The 14,192-nt window shown below is 41.3% G+C and overlaps 1 protein-coding gene across 1 annotated transcript in view; it reads left to right on the plus strand.

Annotated features, from left to right (window-relative positions):
- Positions 1–5,755: 5,755 nt before the first annotated feature.
- MAP3K4 (mitogen-activated protein kinase kinase kinase 4) overlaps positions 5,756–14,192 on the plus strand; it is a gene marked incomplete at its 5' end in the record, with an annotated part of 68,527 nt that continues 60,090 nt past the window's right edge. The window contains one exon of the mRNA XM_080341442.1: positions 5,756–5,913. Coding sequence (XP_080197568.1) covers positions 5,756–5,913 — 158 coding nt within the window. The remainder of the gene's footprint in view (positions 5,914–14,192) is intronic.

The following is a 14,192-nucleotide window of genomic DNA, read 5'->3' on the forward strand; positions in this document are numbered from 1 at the left end:
TTTCTGTGACTGTTCTCATTTCATCGGAAGAACTGTTGAAAGGAGGAGGGATGGACAGGAGCTGTAGAAGATATCCCTAGGCAGGGAAGTTTGATATAGATCTCACAGCTGTTTTCTGCTGGGATAATGCAGCCGATGTAAGGAGAAAGAATCTCAGATGCACAACTAGACATATTAAAATATCTAGTCTGGAACATGTGTTTTGTTTTGTTTTGTTTTGTTTTCTTTCTGGGTTGATGGAAATAATTAGTATCACTTTAAAACTTTTAATATAAACAAGCGTTGAAACTTGCAAGATGCTTGAGAACAGGCAGAGCTGCATGCAATGGTGCACTAAATTGCACTGTCAGGCACACACAGAAAACAGATGGGTATGCTCTGGCTCTACAAACATGGTTTCAGAGGATGAGCCCAAATACTTCAGTGGAGCTTCTTTGAACATGAAAATATTATATTGAACATAAAGGCAAACAAGTGCTGCAATGATCTTGGTCTTTATAAGTGTCCCACAGCTGGTCACCAAGGATGTCTGTTATACAGTTGGGGAAAGGATTATAGTGTGATTTAGCCACCTTCAAGCAAGCTTAATCTGTGTTGATAATCAAGTTCAAGTAGCACTAAATTCAGTGCAGCTTATTTTCACCAGTCCAAAGTCAGTTCTTGGGAAGACACAAGCTACTGTAGCCAGACTGTTAGAATACATGTGTTGCCTCAGAAACATTTTCAGTCTCTTTATATGTAAGGAGAATCATCACTACATCCAGTGTCCAGGTACCTTTGAGTACCAGCCAGTGATTTTAGCTATGCTCAGATTTACAGACGCTAAGCCCAAAGGCCAGCTTTGCACAGTACAAGCATACTGCTTTAAGCACAACTGAGGTTCACACTTCTCTTATGTGGGTCATGCCGTTTTAATAATGCCAAAGACAGTGTTACATACAGTTGCTTTTTAGGACAGGAAGTACCAAAAAAAAATAATAAAACAAAACCCAGTTGAAGTGACAAGACAATAATACCAGGAATGTTTCTGACCTCATGCTACTGTTGCTAACAAAATACTCCTTTAATAGTGATGAGTTAATGATATCAAGCCGTGTGTGATCTGACATGCAGCATGTGAGATGACAGTGTTCAGACAGAAATACTCTACCTCCATCAAGCTAGCTGGCTCCTATTACAGCACGGGTGTTAAACCATGCTGCTGAACAAGCTCTGGCAGCCAGCATGCCAGCTTCTGAAGTGAATGAATCACAGTGGTAACGGATGGTTGAACACGGGTATATACAGCGTGGCTCCTTAATTTCTTTCAGAGGTTCACACTTCAAAGCAGTTGCAGTGAAGCTCAAATCACACGACACTGAAAATTGAGTTCTGTTTCAATAAAAAAAAAACCCCAGCCTGATCTTCTGTGAAAGCAACAAAACTGTAGATGGAAGAATCTACATATTTCCAGGTAGAAATGCATCTTGGTATTCTATTTTTATTATGGAGTAGCTACATAAGAAAGCAATGCTGTCAGATTGTCTTGTAGATATTAACTGCAGGTGTTTTCATGTTTTATTCTTCATTGCATGGCAGAAGAGCATTTCTAATCTGTGACCAAGAACAAAATGAAAATTCTATCTTCAGCACACCTAAGCAGATCTAGACTAACTATACCTAACAGGCTGCTTTCTAATGTTGACTGTTGAAAGGGGGATTATGTCCAAATTAACTTTGCTTCCACTTTTAAACAGCTTTTAGTGGAATTAAATAATTTATTGGAAGAAAAAACTAAATCTACAAAGCTGTTTTCATCAAGAACTGTCTGATTACTATGTTTCATTAACTGTTGTTAATGCTGTGCTTTTGTCTGCATAACATTCATAAACTGAAATAAAAGCTTGGCCTTGTGACAGGCAATGGGAGAAAAAAAATTGAAAGAGATTCTTGTAACGTATTTACCTACATAGACCCAATCTTTCTTTGTCTTCATTAGCATTTTTTGTATATAGAAAAGAGATGTAGAACTCAGAAATGACAAAAGCACGGCTGCACTTACAATCCTGTCTGATAGTTATGATAACATGAGGAAAAAGGAATAGCAGAATCTATGCACCAGGAATATATGGAAATTTAAGGGGCAGTTGCAGTAGAAATTTTAAAAAGCTATTTTAAAGACCAATTTTGGTTATAAGGATGCTATTGTCATATCTTCATTTTTTATTGCAAGTTTTAGAACCGCTGGTGTAATAAAAGGCATGCTGCTGGAATAAAAAGCAATTCCTAAGCAATAGCAGTATCTGCTAAAATTATAAACCCACGTGGTTGCTGAAAAAAGAAAAAAAAAAAAAGAAAATTAATCCTAAAACTTCAGAAAATAGAAGTTAAACTGAAAGAAGTTTGTCTATTTTGACAGTTGCCTGGTTTTGGTTTTCTTATTTTAAACCTAGAATTTTGGGAACATGATTTTGTCACATCAGGCATTGAAAACCACTAACATTACTAATATTCTTAATCAATTTTCTGACAGATTAAGACATCATTTATTGTGACATCTGTTTTAAATTTGTGCCTTCTTCTGTTCCAGTAGTGGAGCCAGAGTTAACAATTTCATTTATCAATTTCCATGCACTTGTGCAATGTTGGTATGTTTAGACTCACAAACTCGCAGTCAGGGAGTCTTTGAGATAAAAAGACATTACTCAAAGAAGACAAAAATAATTAAAATAATTTTGTGCATATCGATTTTTGTAAGACCTCTGTAACTTCTTTAAATTTTGTCTTTGCTAAATATTATCTCTATAAAGGCTCTGACAGTCTTACGTTGTCTGCTGTTTACTGTACTATCAGCTCCATATAGTATCTCTTCTTTCCTTCCAATCCCTCTTTAGGCTATTCACAAACCTTGATGCCAAGAGCTATATTGCTTATTATGGCCTATTGCAGACAAAGAAGTGCCATTGTAGCAAACTTACAGCCTTGATTTGCTTGGCCAGTTATCTGTAGTTTTAGCATATTCTCTATGGTACGCCACAAGAATGTGTTGCTGGGTTGCCCTACAGGGAAAGAGCCATGCAAAGAAGTCTGCTCTGGACCTCCTTGTTTGGGAGGCTGCAGTGAAGCCAAATCTGCAGTGAACCCAAATTTGCTTCAACATATCATCTTAATATTTACAGAAAGTAAAGCAGTGGGCAGTCCCCAGTTCCACCTTCTGCTCAGGGCCCTTGAGGTGTCTGTACATCTATATAATCATGCCGTCATTTCTGTGGCAAAAGGCAATATCAGATATTTTTTTCCTAGTTAATGAAAACTCTGTGCCTCTACCATATCACTACACTGATTGTTTTGATAGAAGAAACAATGAAGCTGAAAATTTTTGCCATGATTGCTAAAGACTTTGCTGCCCTGCAAATAGCTGAAGAGATGGTGTCAGATGACGACCTGTAACATAGCTGAAAAGAATGCTAAAAGACATTGCTATGCAATTATTTCATCAACGACATTGGACCTTTGATATTTGCAACCATACTAGAAAGGTACATACTGTAAAAAGAGCAGCTTTACTTTAGATTTAGAGAGTTTATGCTTTTATGGAGATGACAAGTAATTTATTAGGTTAGCACTTCAGAATTTCTCGTGTTGACTTTCTTCATCAATGGTTTCTAACTTCTGTTCACAGTGACAGATTAGTAAGAAAGTATTGTGTATATCTGTCTTTAGAACTGCTTTTTGGGTTTGAGCTCAACTATTTGACCAAAAATCATTAACATGTTAAATACTGGGGTTTTTTTCCATTTTATGAGGTAATCTTAAGTAATAATTCTGCACATAAACACCAAATGTATTGATGTTTAAATGTCACGACTATCAGGGTCATGATGATTCAGGTGTTTTTCTTGACCTATAGAAAACATTAAACTGGCCTCCTGCAAAATGTAATTCATCTGGTCCCACATTTTAATGCACGTATTTATTAAGATGATAAACATATAGTAGAAGTATCTTCTGCATTCTAGCTTTTAAAAAAAATCTTATTTCAAAGGGCTTGTTAAAACCAATTTGTAGAAACTTCTTAAACTTGGGTAGCTACATGGACAACTTTATATCATGAACAGTGACATTACAACTCGACCTCAGTGTGAGGCTAGAAATTTGTGTTAATTTCTTGGACAGTTAAGTTAATGAAGGAGCTGTGCATAAAGCAGAATCCAGCACTGATTCCAGTACTCTTCAGAAATAACATATACTGTTTGTATACCCATTACTGATGCCAGGGTTTGCTGCTGTGCTGCCAGCCCTATAAAACAAAAGATGAGGCTCTCTCTCACCAAATGCAACAATTAAATAACTCATGGCACTTCTCTGCCTTGGAAGGGCGTTAACATTGGTATCCCAGCCAAACTATGGTGCAGGAAATCACATTTTCCCTCCCTGTAGTTCCAAATGGACAACGTGGCTCCACGTCTCTGTTCGAGGCTGATAACCAGTGCTGCTGGAGGCTTTAGAAAGACCACGTTTATAAAATGAAACAAGTTAGTTCGTAAGCAACAAAATAAATGATGCCCTTTTTTTTTGTTCTCTTTTCTGCAAAGCTATGCACACCCCAATCATTCTGCCATGTAGCCCCTCAAGGGACCCCGAGGTCCTTCCATGCCTTTGAGCTCTCTGGAGAAGGCTGCGGCAGCTCCAGCCCCAGCACGGTGCCCATCTCGCAGTCAGGCTGCAAGGAGCAAGTACCTGCTGGGCTAAAAACCTCTCGGTAATCGGAGTTTTCTTCAACCCCTGGCTGCTAAAGTTGCGGAAAGTTGCACTTCTGGGACGCCCGGCACCCCTGAGTGGCAGCCGCCAGCGGCCGCCAGCTGCTGCCCGGGGCGGGGGGGGAGCCAGGCGCCAGCTGGCGGGGCGGCAGCTCCCGCCGCGCTCCAGCACCGCCCGGCGCCGGACCGAACGCGGCTCCTCCCGCAGCACCGCGGGCAGATCCCCTCGCGTTCCCGGGAGGGAAGCGCCGCAGCTCCCCAGCGCGCCCCGTCCCCACCGCCAGCCAGGCGGGGGCAGCGGGCGGGGGGAGCCGTCGCCCGGCCCCTACCGAGCGAGCGCCTCTGGCTCGGCCGGTCCCTCCTCGCGCGCCGTAGCGATGCTCCCGGCTTCGCTGCCCGGGGAGGCTGTTCCCAAGATGGCGGCCGCGCGGGCGGCTCTGCGCGGCCGGGTGTCTGCAGCTGGGTAGAGATCCCCCCTCCCCTTCCCCTCCTCCTCCCCGCTGCACCCCCGGCTCCGCAGCGGGCCGGGCTGGGCCGCGCACTGCGATCCGCCGCCATGCCGCCCTCGGTGCATGCATGAGAGACGTCGCCGTGCTGGTCTCTGTCGCCGCCGCCATGGAGGAGCCGCCGCCGCCGGAGAGGTCAGTACCCAGCGCTGCAAACAGGGAGCTGCGTGCAGAGAGCGGCGCGGGGCGACCGCTGCCAGCCTGTGCTGTGCAGCCCAGCTGGGGCTGCGAGTGCCGGCCGCCCCTGCTGCACCGCCAGCCTGTGCTGTGCTGTGCAGCCCAGCTGGGGCTGCGAGTGCCGGCCGCCCCTGCTGCAGCGCCCGGGGCCGCCGGGGCACGGCGTCGGGAGCGCGGCGGTGCCAGGGGTGCCTGCCTGACCCTCCTGCCCCCCGGCCCCTTCGCCGTGCAAAAGCTCCGGCTGCTGCTGCTACTTCCGCGCTTTTATGAAGCGCCCCCCGAGTGCGAAAGTGCTTCGATAATAAATCTCTAGTGGCTGCGGTGGGTAAGGCGATGTTTTGTGGGCGCTTCGCAATTAAAGACAGATCGTTTCCTTCTCCCCTGGTTGAGCAGCCGGAGCAAACGGGGCGGTGTTCGGGGGCACTGGCAGGGCCGGCTCTCGGGAAAAGCTTTTGCCGGCGGGGGGGGGGCAGAGTGCGTGGTTACGAGGGGTGCGGAGACGGGGGGAGCAGCAGTTAAAGCCTCCGGCAGCGCTGACAAAATGTGACCTATGCTCGTGGACTTGTGAACTGCAGCGATAAAAACACCGCCTTCTAGGAGGGTGTCCCGTGTTTACAGCAGCCGTGATTACGACCGGGTAGTTGGGTGCGCACCGATAAAACAGCAGGATCTTGGAGTATCATTCCTGGCAACGTTGCGATCGGTATTTGTCAGAAGATACAGTTTAAAAAAACAAAATATCTTCCACAAAGAGGACTGGCGCTATAGTGCCTCAAGCTTTTTGCAACTGCTGTTACCTCCTGAATGTGCTGACCTGCAGATTGGCTTTTTGCAAGTCTCCATCTGTGCCCTGCTGAGAGATGGGGATGCAAATTACTTCATGGTTTAGTGTTTCCAACTGGCTGTAGAAGTGTTGCATAAGTCCAAGTTATTAATTCCCTGGCAATTATTTCTCCTTTTAAAATAACATCCTGTTGATGCACTTTACTTCTCACTAGGAGACATTCAGGAAACGTTTTTTTAAGATGCTTGTGTGATCGATTAGCACTGTAAGGCAGTAGTCTGGCACGTTGTATTCCAGGTGTGCTGTGCAAAAAACCTTGATGGTGTCGTGTTCCTGAAATCACTCTTGGAGATTGCAAGCTACTGTTTCATACTTATGTAATAAAAGGGAAGTGGTGATGCACTCCAGTTTGGATCAGGACTGTGGAGTTGAACAATGTCTCGTTTGAGATTTCATCAATGTATTTTAATGATTTGTTTTCGTTACGTCATGAGAATGCCAAAACCAGACGGTATATCACAGTTAATTAGATTTAACGTAAATATTATGAAATACAAATGCTAATAGGACAGCTGAATAAATAAGCTTCCCAGTTCCTTTTTACAGTATCTTCAAAGAGTAATAGTGCAGGTTAAGCAGAAATTGACTTGAAATACGGTTTGTACAATAGCATGACCCTAGACTTAGGCTGTCCTCATGTAGGAGAGTAATCTGCTGTGCCTGGATGGAAAACACCCAGGCATTTCCTGTCTAGGGCCATTTCTGACCTCTGCTGGATTCTGCTTATTAAAAGACAGTTTATATGAGTCGGATGTGGGTGTGGATAGTGTGGTGGCAACTTTACCCGGCAAATGAAAATTGAATTAGTTATTTCAGAGTGAGCTGGTGGGTGGGAAGGAGATGTCGCAAAACAATTAGGTAGCCCTAATTTGTGTCGGGTAATGCATGTACTCCACTGTGATTCACTTCTGTGTGTACATTATGTATCAACTTCACATCTGATTTAGAACAGAACTGCTTCTTTGGCTTTACATAGTACTTGCTTTTTCTGAAAAGTAATACAAGGGCAAAGTGTCTGAAGCTTTTTCAACATGATTAAAGCTGATTTAAATTCTGGAGTTATTAGGTGTTCAGTCTTGCGGCTGTGAGGTCAGAATCTTGTTGAAATCATTAGGACTGTGCAGGCTTGAGAATTTGAAATCCATTTCAAGGCAGAGAGTTTTTAATGCTGTTTGGAGAATATGAATGTGTTCTTATTGATAAAGACTTCTGGGTAGCGGTGAAGTGCAGTGGCATAATGCATTCTTTTTAAGTTAAATTCAATTACGCTAGAGAAGTACTTCGTCATTCTCATCAGCAGTACACCTACATTAGTTTTAAAAAGAAAGTTTATTGTTTTATTGTTATGAGACTGCCTTATGTGTTGGAAAAATGTATTTGTGTAAGGATTCTATGTCAATATAAACACAAGGGTACATTTTGTAAATCTAAGGCAAGCATACAATATATTCATGGTCTTTTTTGATTTATGCAATCCTTAGTCCAAAGCATTTGATTGAGAATCCCTCTCCAAAAGCAAACTGTTTTTCCCACATCCTCCTTTCTTTCTTGAAACATAAACTTTGGGGTCGGAAGAGAGGGTAGGCAGCTCTAAACTGAAAAATTCTCTGGGAACCTCTGAGCAGATGTTGATTTTGAGATAGGTTTGGACTTGGACATTGGACAGCCTGCAGTGTTTATGGATAAATGAAAAGATAGTACTAAAAAGTCTGGGAAAGAATTCACATTTAAGTATCAATCCTTGTAAAAAAGCATTGGGAAGTCTTCAAGATGAGATGTTTCCACTTAGAGAATTTAGAACGCTAATTAAAATGGGTACATATTTGGTGCTTCTTTGTTATGGCCTAATGGCTTTAAATTTTCCAACCCCAGTTTTAGGCTTTCCCAAGACTTTTCTGGCACAAAATCCACTATAGAGAAAAATGACTCCTTAAGTTGGGGTGCCAATTTTGGTGGCACTGCAAAGGCATAAAGAGCCATAGGGCTACTCTGACTTGTGCCTTGGTTGCCTGTAGCCTTCCTTTCTCCTGGCATGCATCCAGTGCAAAGGGTGAAGGAAGGAGCAAGGCTCTGAATAAAGAGGGACGGAATTGTGAATAATGTGGAGGCTTCCTCTGTGCCTGGGAATTTTTCAGTGGTCTGTCTTTCAGATTGGTTTGCTCTGTGATGCCAATGAAGTGGGCTATCAGTCTGCAGCATCTGTTTGGGGAAAGCCTGAGGTCACGTCCCAAGTTGTGCTCAAACTATTTTTCTGTTTGCCAGTCTATCTGTATGACTGATAGTGTATCAGCAGTGGAAGACTTTAAAATTATTTTATTAACTTAGCATCTTAACTTCAGTTGGAAAAATTATCTGAGTGTATAGAGTTTACCATCCTTTTTTTTCCCCCATGCATTTAAATGAGGTAAGATGTAATCTCTGTTCTTCATGTATTGCATTTTCTTGTTTACATCTGCAAGATTGGGATGAATGATTGCTTCAGCTACATGCAAACACATATGAAGTGCTAGCTGAGATGTCTTTGGCATTTGTAGCAGCAAGGATTAGTCTGCCTTGTGTGGCTGCTTGAGTTGTTTTTATATCTGTTAATTAGTGCTGTCTGTGTCAAGGTTGGTTTTACTATTATGTAAGCTGGTGATATTGGCCCTTGTGGAATTCGAATGCAAACTGTGCTGTGATGAAAAACAGATCTTCCGAATTTAAAGGAAAGGATAAAAGGGATATGCAGTAATTTTTATTTTAGGGAACGAACTGAGATTTTTAGAGGCTTATGAAGATTTGGCTTCCATGACAACCACATTTCTTAAATTATATACAAACCATTCTTTTAAACTGCATCTAAAATAGATTTAGAAGACATTTTTTATAGTACCCACTGCTAGTCAAGTATTATAGCATGTTTACCTCTGTCAGCACAGAAGGATACAGGTATCTCAGTTCTTATTTCTTCAGCTGTGTGATTGGATTTGCTGTTGTATATGCAGGGCTATTACTTTCCTTAAGTTTTCCTCTGCTCTCAAGTGATAACTGCATTGATGCTATATTTGGCCTGAAAACTATTAGCTAAATAATTTTTCAGTTTTAAAAAATAACTTAGAAACTTGTTAATTTAAAGAGCTGATAATTATCCTGTGCTCATCCTTGGCTGATCGCCAACATAGAGCCAAACCAGAGTGTTTGCTCTTAACTCCTGAGTTTGAGTGCTGTTCAAATGTTCACTCATGTCTAGTCCAAGAACCTGGGATGTAAAATCATGTCATGAACCTTGATCAGTTTTATTCTGGATCCAGATAAGATGGGATATAACTTTATTGCCCTGATGAATATCTCCTGCTCTCAAGGAGTGGAAGGAGGAAATTCATTCTGATCCTTCTGTGTCCTGCTAATGTTTCATGGTATTGACTGTTCTGGGTTGCTTTCCAATGTAGTATACAAGTATGATTTATTCTGCCCTTGGCTTACATGTGCTGCTGGTTTACTTGCTGATAGCTTCTCTCAGAGCACTATTTGTAAAAGTTTTTACTATTTTAGCTATGAAACATCCATTCAGTAAGTGATAAGAAGGTCACAGTTCAATACGCCTCTGTGACTCCTTGGCTGTCCCGTAGAACTCCCCTTGGGCATGTCCAGTGAGCATTTGGCCTGCTCCAAGTAGTGCAGAGACTGCAGCTCCACTGCATTGCCTGGCTTTTCCAAAGGTTGCAGACTCGTAGTCCAGCATCCAGTGCTTAGGCACCAACTTCCACTAAAAATATACTGAACTTCTAATGCTTCACCTTCAGGGTTCTTGTAGACTTTGACTTTATCGAAAAGATGAACTGAAACTCTGGGATCAAACCCAATTGGTAGCTTTTTCTTGTCTAGGAATGGAATTTTCTGCCAGAAGAGTACAGTTTGTGCATGGGAGAGTGGAGGAAGAATGGCTGTAACAGATTTTGTTATATTTTGTCCTAGGTCTGTGTCTTTCCCAATTTATCACTGTTATATATGATATAGTTGAGCCTAGCAGCTTAACGCCTTTTGTCATATATCTCTTTTCCCAGTAGTGTGTAACTTTTCCAGATGTGGCTTGAATTTTCCTGAAAATCCATCCAGATTTGTTAGTATAGATTTTTCATTAGTTCTTAATTAAATATGCTTTATTTTTTGAGTGTGTAGCTTGGGTACTGTGAGACCTTGGGATTTGATTTGTGCAGGTGCTGAGAACTCAACTGCAGCACTTACCCTTTGGATTTATACCGTGCTATATAATGCTCAACTGTCTTTAGTGCTGAAAACATATTTCAGGGCTTCGCATTAAAAAAAAATATAAATATATAAATATACATAGCTATTATTGGAAATGTCAGTTAATTATTTTTTTCCCCAAAGATGAGTTAGGGTATAGTTAAATTGAAAAAGTAGCACTGAGGATGAAGCATGGTGACTGAAACCAATTGTTCTGAGGCATTGACGAGAAGGGAGCTGGATACTAGCTGAGCTGGGCGAAGCTCTCTTAGCTCCTGCTTCTGTTTGCAGCCTTACGTGGTAGGCTTAAATGCGGATGTGGAAACCTCATAAACCCATCAACATTTACACACTTTTTACACATTATAGAGCAATGTCAGAATTAAATAGGTCTGTTGTTCTTTCTTATTGAAATAACATATGGCATGGTTTTAATCAAATAATCTATTTGTGAATAGGGAAAAAAGCTCAGAGATGAATGTACATGTATATTCTGTAAATGCTGTTATGTCATAATCCAAATTTGCATGAAAATTTAAAATAATCCAAGATGGGATTCCGGAGCACTGGAACAGGATGCCCAGGGAGGTTGTGGAGTCTCCTTCTCTGGAGACATTCAAAACCCACCTGGACATGTTCCTGTGCGACCTCCCCTAGGCGTTCCTGCTCCAGCAGGGGGATTGGACTAGATGATCTTTTGAGGTCCCTTCCAATCCCAAACGTACTGTGATACTGTGATGGGAAAAAATAGTTAACCTGTTTCCAAATTTACTAGTAAAAAAGAACAGGAAGTTCTGATAATTATTTTTTTCTGAGATGAAAACATGAAAACCTGCCAAAACTGTTAAAAGAGCTTAATTTAATTTTTTTTTTTTGTACTTATTTCTAGTTGGTGTAACTTACAGAAGAAAAATTACTTCCTTAGATCATATAAATAGGTCTCAGTAGCTCTTATCTCTGCTTGCAATAGAAAAATACAATGAATACTAATCTACATTTTGCTTAATTTATTTTTAACTAATTGTTTGACAATTTCTGTCTTTTTGAAGTTTACCATATTTTTGTACTGAGTCACAAGGTGCTTCAGGAGTTCTCTGCTGATTCGATAGCCTTTGGTACATTTTTTTGATGACTCTTTGTCTGTCTGTCATAAAGATAATAATCAAGCACCCAGAAGCTTCTGCCCATGAATATAAGAGAATTTTGGGAAAAGTGGCAAAGTATTCGTGATTTACAAAACTGACTGTGGTAGTTCCGAGATACTGAGAAGCAGAAGATTTTGTTTTAATTTCTCTCTTAAAATAAATGTTGCTAGTCAGTGCAGCAGAGCTGTAAGGGACTTTATAATGGGGGAAACTGGCTACAGTCAGGCATGTGCTTGCGGCCTACTGTAGAAATTAAGTGTCTTCATACTTGCTGGGTCCTGTTGTAATTAAACAGCTTAAATGAGAGTTACAGAGGGGAAAAGTGTTATTGGGAATCAGTTAAAGATTAACGGTTTAGCTCCCAGCTTTACATTAGTGTTTTCCCCAATAAGGTTTTCTTTTTCCTTGTAGGTTTCTGCAGAAATAGTGGTTGTTCTATCACAGTGAAATCTGCTACAAACCATTGCTGATCTTGCAGCAGAAATACTTGCTTTGTACTTCTCTCAGGCTTCAGCTGGTGTGGGATTTACTGCACTCAGTGCTAAACTGTGAGCAGGGCTGTTGTAGCGTAAACCCAGAGTTATCAAGCAGGTGGCAAGATGTGGGTCAGGGCTTCATTGCAGCATTGGGTGTTTGCATTGGTGCAGCCATGCTACGAGTTAGCCTTCAAACATAAACAAGCTGTAGACAGTGAGTGAAGCATGGCTATTACAGGGCTACTATTACATCCTGACTATTAACTAATGAAGTTTTAATGTTTCTGTAGTTACTTCTGTGTTGAAGAGCCCTTGTTTGTAGGTTATTTTATAAATGAGCTACTGGAATTACATAATTGAATCAGTGCTTGGTAGCGATACAGGTGTTATGTAAAGCATCTTCCTGCCCAAGTGTTTTGCTTTTATCATTGCTGGAAATAAGTAATTGCCTAAGTTTTGCAGTTGACCCAGACTAAAAATTACTAGTCTCATCTCCTGACATCCTTTCTTCTCCCCTCAACTTGCAATATCTGCCATATGAAACTTGCTAGCATAACATTAAGTACATTTGGTTGTCTAATCAAAATTGAAGTGGTTTAAGTTGGAAAATGCTGCTAAGAAGACATTCCAGCTAAGCTGGATTGTTTTGGCAGCACCAGTGAACAACCAGAGTTGGTGCTTTCAGTTATACCTGTGCATCTTGGGGGCTGGTCGCTTGTGGCAAAGTGTCAGTGCAAAGCAGAAAAGACAGTAACCTTATAAATTGCTCCAGCTGCTGCCAGAATAGAGTGACTGAGGGTGTGATTTCACATGACACACAATGTGTTGGAGCAGCAGGTTGGTTTCTTCCTCTTGGTCTCTGCCCAAGAGGAAGCCAAGCTCCCCCACTGCATTCTTTCTGGATCTAGCAGTCATCTGTCTGTGGAGTTTTCATTTCAGTTTATTGATCTGATGGGTAACTGATGAGCCCCCAAAATGACATGTTTTTTCCCCATCAAATTGGTGACTGAGTTCACATGATTGTTGGCTTCCATGCAGAGGGAGCAGGGATGTGCCCCCTGAGAGACAAAAGGTGCACTGGAACAGGTTCTCCTTTTTGTGTCAACTTACTGTGATAATAGTCTTGGTAATTTCTGAGGCTCTTTACTTCATCCTTGTAGAAAATTGTATTAATAAGCTTCATCACATTTTGTACTTAAGTTTAAAAGTTTTTCGGTATCACATCATGTTTTTTGTGCTCTTGCAAGCTTCTCTGCTGTAAGCTGTTCTAATGAAAACTTAGATCCTGTAAAATCTGCATCTGCAGACTTACTTGCTGAAGGATGCCATTGCTTTTTTTCCGGTTAGTGTCAGCAGTAAACGGTAAAATTACTCTCTCAGTAGTATGTAAATTCTTCCTCGCTGCCCAAGTGCTGCCTTTTTTTCCCCAGCACACTGGTTCTTCATTCTTGCACTACAGAGACAACTGATCACATATCCTGCCTTCCCCTGATACCTCTGGGAGGAAAAATGTAGCTATGTACATCTGATGTTGAATTTGAGTATTTCTTAAAACTGAAATTATTGTGCTGGTACTGTTTCTTCTTTAAAACTTTATTTTGAAATATTTAGTGAATACAGAAGAGCCCTAGATTTCTGCCTTGGGATGTTGTTTTAAGACGACAACATGACAAAATGTTTTTTCGTTTCCTCAGATTACTTCGAGACATTATCTGTAGCACCTCTGTCTCCTTCAGACTTTCTTCTGATTTTAAGATAAGGTGGTTGTTTTTTTTTTTCCTCATTAATTTTAGCCTTGACATTGGTGTGCCTTACATAATATCTGCTTTAATGGTTAGAGTGAAATCAATGAGAGGCTGAATGTGACCCTCATAAATATTTATGTCTTAGCTTTCAGAAGAGATGTGAAATGGATGCATTTAACTAGATAAGATGGGTCATCTCCTGTAGAAAGGAAGAATAGTTCAGGTGTAAGGGTGATCACAGGGACAGAGAGATAGAGGTGTGCTTGAAGAACTTGTCCTGAGAAATGAAAGGATTTAGTTATCTTGTTTTTGTTTACAACTGAAGGAAGAGTT

This window comes from Nesoenas mayeri, assembly GCF_963082525.1.
Source record: "Nesoenas mayeri genome assembly, chromosome: 3".
NCBI lineage: Eukaryota > Metazoa > Chordata > Aves > Columbiformes > Columbidae > Nesoenas > Nesoenas mayeri.